At 41.0% G+C, this 16708-nt stretch overlaps 1 protein-coding gene across 1 annotated transcript in view; it reads left to right on the plus strand.

Moving 5' to 3' along the window:
* Nucleotides 1-16708, plus strand: part of ARHGAP42 (Rho GTPase activating protein 42) — a 470299-nt gene that overhangs the window by 141426 nt on the left and 312165 nt on the right. Inside the window, exon 2 of the mRNA XM_089687254.1 lies at nucleotides 7058-7153. Within this exon, the coding sequence (XP_089543380.1) occupies nucleotides 7058-7153 (96 nt within the window). The remainder of the gene's footprint in view (nucleotides 1-7057; nucleotides 7154-16708) is intronic.

A 16708-nucleotide genomic window follows, 5' to 3' on the forward strand; every position in this document is an offset into this window, starting at 1 on the left:
TGAACATGTGACCAGTAGCAGAGGACTAGCTCCTCGTGCTTATGTTTTCCTGCAGACAGGCTAGGAAAGAGCTGGGTTTAGCTGGCTTAAAGGATAAGGTCACATTTTAGAGAAAAATAATAAATGCACATTTTTTTGCAGGTAAAAAAAAGTTTATTTATTATTTTTGTCTGCAGGAGCCTGGAAAGCATTGCACCAGAGATTAGTAGATCGCTGATGCCATGTGGTCTCCTGCAGACCTGTCAGAATATCTGCTTGCCGTACGGGATGTATGGCCAAGCAGATATTCTGACAGGAAGCTACAATGAACTACCATGTCGCTCCACAGCACTGTGGTAGTTCATTGAAAACTACAAGCCGACAGCCGCTAAGGCTGTCAGGACTTGCTATTCATTCATTCACGGATGTCCGTGAATGAATGAATGATGTGGCCGTGTGGGCGGAGCCCCGCATGGCTGCCCTGTTTTCATATTTGGCAGATAATACAGGGAGATTTCTCATTGTACTATCTATCAGAGGGAGGGGGGTGGCAGGCGGCTGTGGCTGCGGCTATGGGAACATGTTAAATGCTGTGTCTTTAGAACCACATTAAAATAGTCTTCCAGACTGAATACAAAGCATTTTATGATTGAATGAGGTGGAGAGGAAGAATGGTGATGTCATGATCTCCACCTTGTCCAATATTCGATATTGTTCAATATTCATTAAAATATGCAGGCATTCTATGATTAAATATGAGGTTGCAAATGAGCAAACCCCTGTGGTCAGTGTGTAGAGGGGAAGCTGCTCTCGAAGAACCTGAAAGATGAAAGCTGTCACTTTATGTAGTGCTTATGACTAACGCGGTACCCAACCCCTTCCCTTCTCACCAACTCATGACAAAGGATTGGCCAACTCACTCCACGCTGTCACTTATGTAACAATGCCACTCTCAGCTGCATGCTGCACAAAGATTTTCCAGCTCGTGGGACCACAATCTAGGTGCCAGCAGCTTGAAAGCGATTGTCACTGGGTTAAGTTAGGCAATTAACTCTTTAAGCTAGCACCACCACCTTTTGACTGAGAAGGGGGAAACCCACAATCTTATCAAGAACACATATGAAAAATAAACATCTGCACACACACTGTAACCCCAGACAGGCATATTCAAAGATTTATCATATACAGTAGCACTCTTCAAGAGACAGGGATTCTGTTGGTTTGCATTAAAAGCTTTAGGGGCAATTTTATCATTTATCAAAGTAGGGTTTATTAATGAAAAGGTCAAAATGGTTCAAATAAAATATTTACAGAAAAAAGGTACTACAAAGAAATAAAGAGACAATAAAGCAACAGAGAATTAAAAAGTTGAAAATGAAGAATACTTACAAAGTCCTTGGTTTTAGCAGAGTCTAATTGATCAAGCAAAAACAGTACAGTAACTCTCTCAAGTCTGGTTAGGTGTTCCTTGCTTGATGTTAAAACGAGAGCTAGTCAAAAGGTCCTGACATTCCTTTTTTCTGTGGTATCAAAGGGGTGTTGACAGAGACCATCTGACCAATCATCCAGTTTAAAAGGTGGGTGCTGGGAGGTTACCATGTTTATGACCAAGTCCCAAATACAGTTTCCTATAAATATTCAAATTTTTGAATACCTAGCAATTGCAGTCTGCTACCATGCAGATTATTGTCAGGCATGAAATTAGCTTCAAAATGGATATAGAAATGACAGGTCTCAGATATCTTTTTGTCATAGGAGGGGCGTGGAGGTCTAATCCACTCTGGTACCTCCTATCATAGGGCTGTTTGTGTTCAAAATGCTACCCAATAACTGAGAGAGGTAAATATGTCTATTTTCTGGCTGTGCTGTCATTCGTTCATGAGCTATGAAAGATGCAGGAGTTTTAAGAGTCTTGGCTGATGATCACAAATGTGTATTCCACAGACTTCCAACTAGGGCAGGGGTAGGCAACTGTGGCCCTCCAGCTGTTGTAGAACTACAAGTCACATGAGAAGCATTGCAAAACTGACAGTTACAAGCATGACTTCCAAAGGCAGAGGCATGATGGGACTTGTAGTTCACCAACAGCTGGAGGGCCACAGTTGCCCACCCCTGAACTAGGGTATTTAAACCCAATGACTGTTACTTCTCTGGATTGCTCAAGCTTGCAAGGGCAACAGTTTTATTAGGGTTTCGAGACTGAAATTGTGGGTGAACTCCACACAACATGGCTGCCACACAGCTCTTTGTGTGCCTAATACGCCCAACCATTACAGTGCTGACCTCTATAGTGATTTATGGAACCCCAAGTGGCCCTCCTATTATCAGATATAGATACTTACATTGAACCAAGCTTGCCCAATGTATGTTTTAAAAAAATAGAATTCCTGGAGTTCTACTTTAAACGCCTATAATGCTCCTGGTTGCTGGAGACCATGTGATCTTAGCCTAGGCTGCTTGGTATGAGTTTTTTTATTCATAGCTAGAATGCAGTAACATTTACCCAAAATAACATACCCAATGATTCATGGAAAGTGTGGATTTTAATTATCAGCCCACGTTTAGTAATTTGTTACTTATTTTAATCTAGTCAGCATTGTTTCTTGGGGAGTTTTTGCAGCAGCTAATGAGCACAAACAACTTGAGAGTTTTCTGTATTTCTTCATGTTACTGTCAAGAAATGTCTGTGTTTTCATTTATAATTTTTCTAAAACCCCAGGGGAGAAGGCTGTCCTCTGCAGTCTGGTAATACCGAGCATTGCTTCCATGGGTTTTTTCATACAGAATTTGCTCTTTTCTCCTTGAATTGCATTATTTTTTTCACTTTAACAAGAGATTAATTGGTCAAGAAAAGGTCAGAGTCGAGATGATGGAGCGAGATGCACAAACATGGGACAAACACTCACATAAGAGAATAATAAATAAGGACGTAGTAAGAGTCTTGGCAAGCACATTCCTCGTGGTGCATTTCACCTAATTGCTTATAAGAACACAGTAAGGAGAACACAACCCCTGCTTAGCCATAGATGACACTGTTAGTAGCAAGGGTCCAAAGAGGTCTCTTTGTTTCCATCACCAGATTCAGAAGCTCATGAAGTCTATACCCCTTATCAAAGTAATGACAAAGGCCTTAAACATGTAGTTGTCGTATTTACACAGGTAAAGGTCTCCTTGTCTGTTGCCTTTTGTGAAACCAAATATATTCTTGCTCAGTGTCAGCTATTTGGTGATCTAAGTCATTAAAGAAGAACTCCCCTGTGGATACAGAATTTTGGTAATCTTAAAACACATTTAAACCCAACCACGGCACTACCTGCCTGGAGTTTGCATGTTCTCTCTGTGCTTTTGTAGGTTTCCTCCTGGTACTCTGGTTTTCTCTCACACTCCAAAGACATGCTGGTAGGTTAATTGGCTCCTGTCTGGCTCCTTTCTAAATTAGCCCTAATGTGTGTATGTATGATTGGCTAGTCACTTCACTGGGTGAAGATGGTTTACAACCACTTTAATTAAGTAATCCCTGGCTGCTATGCAGGTCCAATGCCTTCAGTACTTTCACTGACCCATTAAATATATGCAGATCTGACTTTACTCTGCTATTCTAAACTGCATGCTTGTTCCATATTGCAGGTATAATTTTTAGGAAAGTCTCCAAAGGCAGCCTCTGTATTTCTATCTGCATGGGTTTCCCTTAAAATGCCTTCAATGCTGCCAGTTGCTCTATACTTCACAAGCACGGCATTTCTTGTTCCCAGCATTCAGCTTTAGACATACTACGAACCATTTTGTGCAAAAACTAGATAAGAGTTTCCATGTAGTATTCATAATGCCTCTTGGGATCGGAATGCTTCTTTACTTAATGACTTGGTCCACCTTTATGGATGAAATTACTTACGTGTCAGCATTTATCTCCATGTTCAAAACATGATGTCTTGTTAGAAAGGTGTTGCAGACATTGTAAAGCATTCAATTTTAGGTTTCAAGGAATTACCATTTATTGGTAATTTTGTAGGTTGAGTTTCACGCTGGCTTCTCTTGGAACTGAGCGTCATTCTCTGCATATATTGCGGAATGTCTGCTAGATAAGCCGTTAAAATCAATCATGTATCATTTGAACCAGATGTTGTTTTGGCTCACTGAGGAATCTTTCAGTATTCTCTCTTTTTTCCCTCTCCAGAGAACGGCATTAAGATTGGAAAGTTAATATGTGTAGCAAACTTAAATCTTTATGACAAGTCATGTATGATATATATTGTTCATGGATGGAGGTTGTTGGGATGTAGTATGGTCTACTCCTAGGGGGGCTTGAAGTCACCATGGTGTCATGTCACTGAAAGCATCTTGCAGATTAATTATGGAATAGCTAGAATTTTATTGTTACAGAATGAAGGCTATAAAATAAAGCTTTGTTTGATTTGTTTTGATTTATAGAACAGCAGAGTTTTTGCTGAAAGATTGATTTGGGAGATGTTTCTTTAGCAATACATTGATTATTTCAGTGAATGAGTTAAAACAATTTATTGTTTCAAGATATATCTATCTATCTATCTATCTATCTATCTATCTATCTATCATCTATCTATCTCACCTTTGTCTCTGCCATGGAGATTTCCCCAAACCTCTGTCCTATTATCACCAGGACAGGAAGTGAGAAGAAAACTTGAATGGTTCAAATCTTGTTCGGTTGAGTAGGGACCAGCTGAGATTTGAATCATGTATAGACAGGCTGACCGTACCCAAGTTGATTGATTGATCAACTTGGGTACAACCAGCCTATCAGGAGGAAAGCACCTGTGGTTTCACTAAATCATTTTTTTCAGTATTGATTCTTTGTGGCCTACAGGGTCATGGCAGTGTGGGGTTTATTTACTAAAACTGCATGGTGCAAAACTGGTGCAGCTCTGCATAGAAACTAATCAGCCTCCAGGTTTTAAATGCTTAAATGAACAAGCTGAAGTTAGAAGCTCATTGGCCACTATGTACAGCTGCTCCATTTTTTGACAGTTTTAACAAATTTGGCCCTGTGTGTCCCTTGCCTACATATCTTGAACCAAAAGTGCCCTCTTTTTCTTATCTCAGAAAATGTAAAGGTGTGATGTGCCATGTACTTGGTTCATGCACTCTAGGTCCTTTAAATCTTTAACTGAGCTGCTATCACAGTAGGACTACAGTTCACACTGCTGTTTAAAGCAGAACTAAACCTTCCTATCCTTTTTAGCCAAGGAAGCTGCTATCTTAGCTTCTGTTTGATCTGCAGCTGCCATGGTGCTGCACATGTGATCAGTTATGACATCAGCTATTTTGGTGAATTTAACAGTTTGGTTGAGAGCACGAGCAAATTTGATAGCATGTCACAAATGTATCTGTTTTTTTTCTTTTAACCCAATAAATCGTTGTTTTAGTTCTGCTTTAATTTATCAGTTCTAGATGTGCTGGCACAAGACAGTTGTCCTAGTTTGGCAGGAAATATAAATCTGGCACTGACTGACACCCTGTTTGATAGGGTGTCACTGGAACCATGGGTGATACAGACAGTAATAAAACCTGGCAGAGGCTATAACTTCCCCTAAAATTAATTAAACATCTGAAATGAGACTTTACATAATTATTAATTTTGCTTCGATATCTACTTTACTTTTCCGAGTGCACTCAAACCACCTTAACAAGGGGTGCTTAGTGTGCAAATGTAGGATTCTGTCTCCAAAGTTAGTTCTATTGCGCATTCCTTACTTGAACTCTCCAGTGCTGTGTGGTGATATCTGTATAATTCCTTCAGTGCATACCTTTAGTGAAGTTATTCTTTAATAAATCCCCCCACCTACCTGAAGGCAGGCCACCTGTGAAAAGGGCCAATCTCCACTGGCAGCAAAAAGGGTGGATTTCAGGCATTTTCCCCCCACATCTGAAACAAGAAGAAAAGAAGATAAAAGAAAACTGTACACATTTAGCAAGGTGAAGAGGCTTTTTATTTATTGTATACTTCATGACCTATGTGTTTTCCACTCTGATATCTTACACAAAGCAAAGTGAACATTTTTTCCTTGTGCTTCCTTTTTTTTTGTTAGTGCTAATTCATTTCCCAGTGCAGAACGGAGTTGCTGTCTTTCTCCGCTACTCCTTAATTTAGTGGGAAGTCTTATGAATGCCATTTCCAGTGTGTTATTTCAGTATTTAATTATTTTAATCAATGACAATTTAACACAGCGGGTCTCAGATGGCTGAAGAAAGCTTTGAGGGGAAAGTGACCTTTACTAAAGCCCAAGAAGAAAAATGACACCTCATCGCTGGGAGACATTTTCTCATAAATGGATGATAATTCTTCCTTTGAATTTGATCAGAATTGTAGTCTAAATTTAGCGAATGGCAATTACTATTATTGACCTTTATTTATACACTGCCGTCATGTTGTGTCATAAATTATAGGAAAAAATCTTCAATGTCCATGTTCACCATTTTTGTACTTTTCCTTTTCATTCAACTTAGATCTTGTGCACTCTGGACATTTTTAACCCTGCTTTTAGGGGCTTCTGGTGTTTTTTTTTTCTGCCTCTGAATGCCCCTGCATGTTAGCCTACAGTGCCTTGAAAAAGTATTCATATCCCTTGAAATTTTCCACATTTTGTCATGTTACTAAACTAAAAAGGAAATGAGTATGTATTTTATTGGGATTTTATGTGATAGACTAACACAAAGTAGTATATAATCGTGAAGTGGAAGGAAAATGATAAATGGTTTTAAAATTTTTTTACAAATAAATAACTGAAAAGTGTGGCGTGCATTTATATTCAGTCCCCCTGAGTCAATACTTTGTAGAAACACCTTTCGCTGCAATTACAGCTGCAAGTCTTTTTTGGTATGTCTCTACCAGCTTTGCACATCTAGAGAGTGATATTTTTGCTCATTTTCTTTGCAAAATAGCTCAAGCTCTGTCAGATTTTAAAAAAGCACTGGTGCCCACTGAACATTTTCTGAGGTTTTGTCATTGTCAGTACATGGTTCCTTAACAAATGTGGCAGAAATCGTTTGCTTTTAGCTTACCATTGCTGTAGTCTTATCATGCGTTTTTGTCTATCTGTTCTAGATCTATCAATGGCCGTGCAGAAATTCTCACATTCCCTGCAAGACTTTCAATTCGAATGCATTGGAGATGCAGAGACAGACGATGAAATTAACATTGGTAAGATCTGTTGCATTTTTACAACAGTTTGTGACACATGCCATTTCTTATGCTATATCATCTAAATGTATCTGTGCATAGAGGCGTTTGTAAGCTTTGTATAGCAATCCTTAGAAAACAGCAATGAAAAATCTGGGAAAACTGGAAATCAGGCAATTAAATTTTTCTGTTTTCTGGAATGGAAAATGCACTGCTCCAAAAAAATTAAAGGAACACTTTTTTCAACCGACGTATAGCATCAAGTCAATTAAACTCCTGGGATATTGATCTGGTCAGTGAAGTAGCAGAGGGGGTTGTTAATCAGTTTCAACTTCTTTGATGTTAATGAAATTAACAACAGGTGTACTAGATGGCCAATAATGAGACGACCCCCCAAAACAGGAATGGTTTTGCATTTGGCTAGGGTCAGTGTCACTACTGGTAGCATGAGGAGATACCTGCACATTACAGAGGTTGCACAGGCAGTCCAACTCCTCCAGGGTGGCAGATCAATACGTGGCATTGCCAGGTTTGCTGTTTCTCCCAGCACAGTCTCAAGAGCATGGAGGAGATTCCAGGAGACAGACAGTTACTCTAGGAGAGCTGGACAGGGCCATAGAAGGTCCCTAACCCATCAGCAGGACCAGTATCTGCTCGTTTGTACAAGGAGGAACTGGATGAGCACTGCCAGAGCCGTACAAAATGACCTCTAGCAGGCCACTGGTGTGAATGTCTCTGACCAGACAATTAGAAACAGACTTCATGAGGTTGCCTGAGGTCCTGGCGTCCACTAGTGGGCCCTGTACTCACTGCCCGGCACCATAGAGCTCGATTGGGATTTTCCACTGAACAGCAGAATTGGCAGGTCTACCACTGGCGCCCTGTACTTTTCACAGATGAGAGCAGGTTCACCGGAGCACATGTTACAAATGTGAAAGGGTCTGGAGAAGCCTTTGAGAATGTTATGTTGCCTGTAACATGGTTCAGCAGAACCGTTTTGTTGGTGGGTCAGTGGTGGTCTGGGGAGGCATATCCATGGAGGGACGCACAGAACACAGGCTAGACAATGGCACCCTGACTGCCATTAGGTATCGGGATGAAATCCTTGGGCCCATCGTCAGACCCTACACTGGTGCAGTGGGTCCTGGGTTCCTACTGGTGCACAATTATGCCCGGCCTCATGTGGCGAGAGTATGCAGGCAGTTCCTGGAGGATGAAGGAATTGATAACGTTGAATGGCTCCACACTTGCCTGACCTAAATCCAATAGAACACCTCATGTTTTGGTCCTTCTGACACCGCCAGGTTGTACCTCAGACTGTCCTAGAGCTCAGTGATGCCCTGGTCCAGATCTGGGAGGAAATACCCCAGAACACTATTCGTCGTCTCATTAGGAGCATGCCCCGATGTTGTCAGACATGCATACAAGCACATGGAGGCCATACAAACTTTTTGAGTTGTTGCAATGAAATTTCAGCAAAATGGACTAGCCTGCTGCATAATTTTTTCACTTTTTACCCTTTACCGATTTACCCTTTTAGTGGATCCATCTCCCTACTGCTAGTTTTTTCCAAGGGATGATAAATAAAGTGATATGCTGACCTTACGCCTGGTACACACAATCAGAAAGCACAAAAGACAAGCACAAACGTTTTTCTCGTACGATACCAGATCGTACAATTTTTGTTTAATCAGTACAGTTTTCATCCGAAAATACAATACAAACACATTATAATACATGATATCACTGCCAAATTTTTATTTAGTCCTACGAGAATTTTCTTAACTTTAGTAACATTTTCATTATCGACATGAGACTAGTATGCAAAACAAAAAAACAGACGATAATTTTTCCAATATTCTCATCATAGCTTTATTTCTTGCTCCCTCTGGTTTCTCCTCTTTGTACAACTAGTCCCCTGAAGCCTCTCCCCTTTGTTGCCTAACCTGTTACAACTCTCTGAGGTCATCCCTTACAGTGCAGGACCAGCAGTTCCTGCATTGTACAGGAGTAAGCAGAGGGCCTGCCCACAACCCAGGACATCAAAAGTGAGGAAGGTTGCCTCCGGGGGAGAAAAGAATAGGGTAAGTAGATCATCTTATACATCAGTTGTCTCTAAAGTGCAGCCTGGGGGCTGGATGTGGTCCTTTTCTTGCCTTTATCTGGCTCTTGGGGCACTATTCCTCCCACAGATACAAATGATGTGGCACTATTTCTTCCACAGACACTAACCATGGGGCACTATTCCTCCCACTGATGACAACATTGGGGCACTATGCTCCCCACTGATGACAACAATGGGGCACTATTCCTCCCACTAAAACCAATAAAGAGGTATTGTTTACTCTCACTGATGTTGGGGCATTTTCTGTAAACTTGCCCTTTGTTTGGAAAGTTTGGACCCCTGTACATCATACCTTACACAAAATGAGCAGTTCAAATTTGCAGTGTGGAGGGAGACCTAATATAAGAGAAAATCTTTAGTTCAGCTTTAAATAATTTAGGTTTAAGTATTTGAAAAAGCACAATGTTGAGGCGCATGCGCGACAGTGTGATTGATGGCGGCCGCTCAGTAGCAGAGCTCCGCTCATCCCCGGCACCTTCGGCTCTCCCGCTTCGCTCCACAAGCTGACAGCTGCTCTGGGCCGGCCACATAAGCTCAGCACACAACCCGGAGGCGTCTATTACTGGGCTTCGTAGGGTAACTTCTCTCCGTGACCAGGTCAAAGCCCTTGATTTGTGTAGCTCTTCACAGTCCCTTCTTTGGGACAAACAGAAATTTTACGAATTCTCTAATAAACTACACCGCATAGTCGTAAATTGGCTCACAGCACAATCTCCCTCAACGTTACCAGATCACCTACTCCAACCGGATGGTGACCCTACCTACGATGCTCACGTGATGTCCTCAATCTTTGGAAAATACTATGAGAACCTTTACAACTGCTTGACTCCAGACTTTCACCCCCCCCCCCCCCCCCTGCAAAAGACGTTTTTTTTTACTCCCTATCCCTCAAGACGTTATTACCCCCTGACCTCTCAGCCGTTAATGCGGACATTTCACCCGAGGTACTATTCGAGACAATCAAACCACTCCCCTCCCACAAATCTCCAGGACCTGATGGACTACCCTATTCTTACTATAAAACCTTTATAGGCACTTTGGCTCCTCATCTTCTCTCCCTATTCCAGGATCTCTTAAAGGGTGTCACCCCTCAGGCAGAATTTTCACGTGCATATATTTCTGTAATTCCCAAGCCTGATGAAGACCATTCTATCCTGGCTATTAAATTCCAACTATAAAATATTTACTAAGATCTTGGCCAACAGGTTGTCCAGATTCATCTCCAAGCTCATACATAGGGATCAGGTGGGCTTTGTACCAGCTAGACATGCCACGGACAACACCAGGAGGTCCGTTGACTTGATTGATTTGGTTAACCGATCTTCGACTCCTGCTATATTGCTGAGCTTGGATGCTCAGAAAGCTTTTGATCGCCTTAGCTGGCCCTACATGTTTATGGTCTTGGAGAAGTTTGTCTTCCGGGGTCCATTTGTGGCTGCCTTGAAGGTTCTTTATTCTTCACCTTCTTCACAGGTCAGAATAGCCTCGTTCCTCTCACCCTCCTTTCAAATGTCAAACGGTACACGGCAGGGTTGCCCACTTTCCCCCCTACTGTTTATCCTCTGCCTGGAACCGCTGGCTATTGCCATTCTGTCCAATCCTGATATACGTGGGATACATTCTCATGAGCATGAATACAAATTGTCCCTATTTGCAGGCGATATCCTCCTTACGTTAACAAACCCTCTTATCTCCCTACCGGTTCTCCATAAAAATTTACAATTATTTGGGGCCTTGTCGGGTTATAAAGTCAATGCATCCAATACTGAAGCACTACCTTTACACATCCCACCCGATTCACTGTCCTTTCTCCAACCGTTTTACCCATATCGTTGGTGTACTCACTCTTTAAAGTATTTGGGTACCAACCTCACTTCTTCATACCACTCCATATACGAGGCTAACTTCCCTCCCTTATTCATTGCCATTTCCCGATCTCTAAAATTTTGGGACACCCTACCCATTTCCTTCCTTGGCTGTATCAATGTGATAAAAATGAACATACTGCCCAAACTCTTATATCTATTCGTGACTCTTCCCGTTTCCATCCTTATGTCCAAGCTACACTCCATTCAGAAATCCCTTTTACACTTCATCTGGCATGATAAATAACATAGAATCGCATGCACCATACTTCTCTCCTTGTGTTCTAGGGGAGGCCTAGGTGCTCTGGATATTGTGACCTGTTATTATGCTACCCACCTCAGATTCCTAATTTCCTGGTCCGCTCGATGCCTTCCCAACATATGCTCCAAGATTGAATCCCTACAACTAACTCCGATTCACCCATGCTCCCTTCTCTGGTCTACGTCAGTGGTGGATATCACTTCTTATCGACACCTCTTGCTTGGACCTATGCAATTCTCTCTGTCTATTTGGAAGAGATGCAAGGTTAAATTCGCGCTGGCCTCTGACTGCTCTCCCTTGACCAATGTTTTTTTTAATCCCATCCTTCCGGACAGTCTGGCCCGAATGCTCCCTTGGGCTTCAGCCAATCTCTTCCAACTGCGCCATCTTGGACCAGGGTACTTAAACCCATCTCTGTTATCCAGAAAAAAGCCTATCTACCTCCCCAGCATTTTTATGTCTATTTGCAGATACACCATTTCCTTTCTACCTTGTCACCCTCCATGACCCTTGAGAAGCCTACTCCTTTGAGCATCTATGTATACAGGGCCCACATCAAAGGGGCATAATCTCCACTACATATAAGCTCCTTATGGACGCCTATTCCTTATACAATGACACCCACCATTATATGCGCAAATGGTCCCAATCTCTCAGCTGTGACATTGATTCGGTGCAGTGGAGAAAGTTATGGGAAAACGCATCTAGATCTTCCATATACGTAGTCTATAAGGACAATTTGAATAAAATCATGATGTTTTGGTACAGAACACCTGATGTACTCCATGCCCGTAACCTGAGTGCTTCTGTTGCCTGCTGGCGATGTGGGAGGGAATCTGGATCCTTTTATCATATTTTTTGGGAATATAGGTCCATCATTCCCTTTTGGGAGGATGTACAGTCCCTGCGATGTTTGCTACTTCCTTTTTGAACCACTTTACTTTCTATTGGGCCTAACCTTCCCAGGCCTCCCCAAACTGTCCAGGAAACTCTCCGTGCATATTCTGATGGTGGCCAGGAGAAGCATTCCGATGTGTTGGCTCTCTTCCACTCCCCCCTCACTACCGACACTATTTAAGATTATTACAGACATTAGAAAAATGGAATACTTAACCGCTCTCCATGTCAGCTGTGTAACCATTTTGAAACTGTATGGAACCCATGGGATGCCTATATCTCTGCTCAACTTGTTCAAAATGTACTGATTTGATTTTTTTTCCATTGTTACTTTATTGACATTGTATGTTTTTTTTTTCTTTTTTTACCTTTACATGTTCTTATCATCGTTGAACCTCTTTTTCTTTTTTTTTCTCTCTCTCTGTTTTTTTTCAAAATTTCATGAATATTTATACGCGTAAAAACTCAATAAAAAATGTTAATTTAAAAAAAAAAGAACAGGCCATAAAGCATAACTCTATAATTATAATACATTACATTATAATGTACAGCGCTGAGCAAACTGTTGGCGCTATATAAATACTGTATAATAATAATAACTCTAGTAGCATTAAGCTAAACTAACATCAGATAAAACATAAAAATTGGTAATAAATATGGAAAAATAAACAATTAAAAACAAAAAAGAAAAAGCACAATGTTGCAGAACTGGGAGCTGTTTATATTACTACTGTGGTAGAGTAGATAATATTCAAATTTGGGACCTGGTAGCTTCACAGATGATGTGCTATTGCTCATCTCCTCCCTACATATTTCTAACTCTGTAGCTGGAACGCTTATGTTCGCCCAATAGGAGCTGACTTATTTATACTGATTCAGTCTGTTCTTTGCTTAATGAACTAGAAAAAACTTTTAAGTGCCTAAATGTGTAGGAAAAGACACATCATCAGTTGTCGATGAAAGCAGAAAAAGGGATAATAAAACAAAAAGTTAAAGTGGTTATAAAGCCTAACCGTATTTACCTAATGCATTCACTGTATTAAGGTAAAGAATGTTTATGCATCAGTATTCCCCTCACCACTCCTTTTATTTTATCTGAACCCTCATGAATGTCTGCAGCTTTTCTCTCCCTTTAGTTCACACAGGCTTTGCTGGGGCAACGGGAACCATTGGCTCCCGCTGCTCTCAATCAAAATCAGTGACAGGAGGAGGGGCCGAGTCCTGCTGTCTCTGTCAATGGACGCAGACAGCAGGGCTCGGAAGCGAGCATGCCCAAGTGCACCCATAGTAAGTGGCTTCCTATGGGGGCACTGGACAGAGAGGAGGAGCCAAAAGCGATGGCAGAGGACCCAAGAGGAGGAGGTTTAGGGCCACTATGTGCAATGCCATTGCACAGAGCAGGTAAGGATGAACATGTTTGTTATTTAAAAGAAAAAATATTTAGGTTTAGAACCACTTTAAATGCACCAACACTTGTGTAATTGTTGTGCCAGCAGTACATTGTCCCTTATGATCATGTGTTTTTTCACTCTGATCCCCTGTCCAGGTGCCATTACTGGTGGAAAAGATTGCCGATTACAAATGTAGCTTGTAAATAGAATTACAATATGTTTTTATTTATAATTATTTTAGTAATGCAGTTTACAATACATACTTACATACAAAATGTCATATATTAGTTGATTACTGTGACATTTGGGCTTGGTGAACAGAATCAAGTTTTTTTTATGTCTGGTCCCATGGCACTAAGTGGTAAGTGAAGATCACTTGAAATGTTTCCCCATTTGTGTTAACAATTAACCTACTGAACTGCTTTTGCTAAGGATGTAGGAAATGGCATGAAATATAGTCTTATCTTCATCCAAAGTTGTGACATTTTGGAAATTGCACTGTATGCCTAAAAATGATGTTTGCCGTGTTTTAAACTTACTTGGGCTTATGTATTGCTCTGTAGATTGATATAGATCGAACTAGACAATATTTGCAATCTAAGATCTGGTTCACACTGAATGCAACTTTGAAATCGCTCTACTTCACTTGAAGTAGCGCAATTTAAAAGCTGCAGATCAGTGTGATTTGTACCTCTAAATTTACCGTGGCTTGCAACTTCATTTAACAGTAGTCAATGCAAGTCGCAATGAAATTGGAAAAAAGCAGTGCAGGAACTGTTTTTGAAATTGCACTACTTCAAATCGCACTGATTAAGACAGTGCCATAGAAATATATTAGATGGGACTTTAGGTGTGATTTGTAAATCTCATGTTGCACTTGAAGTTGTCCTGGTGTGAACCAGGGCTTATACACTTTAATGTTATGTTGCCTCCTTGGCTCATGCCGTGGTGCCCCTGTTGCATGTTTTTCACTTGTGGACCCTTATGGCCCTTGGTTGAAAACCAAAGTTAAATAATAAGCATGTTACCAGTTACCATAGGCAACACGTAGGTTGCTTTATTGTGCCACATCCCATGAAGAACCTTTTCCTTTTGCAGAATGTGTGTCTATGACCTTCCATCTCTAGCCTGGGAGTTCCAGCTGTTTCAAATTTAATTCAACATCTTCTATATATCTTTTCCTTAGAATACTGACACCCTTTCTGTCTTCTGATTTTCCTTTACAAATCTCCTTCATACCTTTTTCCTTTTCCATTCTATGTTCCCCTTCAGCTCAACCCATCTCAACTTAGTAATCTTTTATATTTTCCACTGTCTGGTTATACATATTTCTTCTTTAGTTCGTTTTCTCTATAGTCCAGTTTCAAACGGCACTCTACAATGTTTTCTGAACACCGCCCGTTCCATGCTGGAAGCTTTTTCTTATCCATTTGTGTTAAATTCCATGTTTTTAGATCTGTGTGTTGCACTGGGTCCAATAATACGTATTTTGGAACCTTCATTGTATAATTTTATTCAATGCATTGCAAAACACATCAAACAGAATATATTGTATAGCATATTATCATAAAAGAAAATTCTACTGTACCAGTATCCCAAATAATATGGAAAGAAATAAACTAAAAAAGAAAATATGTAGGGACTTTTCAAGTAATCTACACATACAGTTGCAAGAAAAAGTATGTGAACCCCTTGGGATTACGTGGAGTTTTGCATGAATTGGGCATAAAATGTGCTCTGAACTTCATCTAAGTCACAACAATAGAAGAACACAGTCTGCTGAACATAATACTACACAAACATTAGATGTTGCCATGGTTTAATTGCACATAACATGTAAACATTCACAGTGCAGGGAGGAAAAAGTATGTGAGGCCCTAACTTAATGACTTCTCCCAGAGCTAATTGGAGCCAGGAGTGAGCCAACCTTGACTCCAATCAGTGTGATGATATTGGATGTGTTGCTGACAGCTGTCCTGCCCTTAAAAAACACACACCTGTTTTGGTTTTACTGGTTTCAACAAGCACTGTCTGATGTGAACCATGCCTCGCAGAAAAGAGCTCTCAGAAGACCTACGATCAAGAATTGTTGACTTGCATGAAGCTGGAAAGGGTTACAAAAGGTTCTCCAAAAGCCTTGATGTTCATGTGTCCACGGTAAGACAGACTGTCTACAAATGGAGAAAGTTTAGCACTGTTGCTACTCTCCCTAGGAGTGGTCGTCCTGTAAAAATGACTGCAAGAGCACAGCGCAGAATGCTGCATGAGGTAAAGAAGAATCCCAGAGTGTCAGCTAAAGACCTACAGAAATCTCTGACACATGCTAACATTTTTGTTGACATATTTACAATAAGGAAAACATTAAACAAGAATGGAGTACATGGGAGGACACCACGGAGGAAGCCATTGCTGTCCAAAAAGAATATTGCAGCACGTTTGAAATTTGCAAAAGAGCACCTGGATGTTCCACAGCACTACTGGCAAAATATACTGTGGACAGATGAAACCAAGATTGAGTTGTTTGGGAAGAACACACAACACTATGTGTGGAGAAAAAAAGGCACAGCACACCAACATCAAAACCTCATCCCCACTGTAAAACATGGCGGAGGGAGCATCATGGTTTGGGGCTGCTTTGCTGCCTCAGGGCCTGGATGGATTGTTGTCATTGATGGGAAAATGAATTCCAGAGTTTATCAAGACATTTTGCAGGAAAACGTACGACCATCTGTCCGCCAACTGAAGCTCTGCAGAGGATGGGGGATGCAACAGGACAATGACCCAAAGCATACAAGTAATTCAACAAAACAATGGCTGCAACAGCACAGAATACGCCTTCTGGAGTGGCCCAGTCAGAGTCCTGACCTCAACCCGATTGAAATGCTGTAGCATGACCTTAAGAGAGCGATTCACACCAGACATCCCAAGAATATTGCTACACTGAAACAGTTTTGTGAAGAGGAGTGGTCCAAAATGACTCCAGATCGTTGTGCAGATCTGATCTGCAACTACAGGAAACATTTGGTTGAGGTTATT

Source organism: Staurois parvus, unplaced genomic scaffold (assembly GCF_062004578.1).
Source record: "Staurois parvus isolate SC_StPar_1 unplaced genomic scaffold, SC_StPar_1.0 ptg000422l, whole genome shotgun sequence".
In the NCBI taxonomy this organism is placed as follows: Eukaryota; Metazoa; Chordata; class Amphibia; order Anura; family Ranidae; genus Staurois; species Staurois parvus.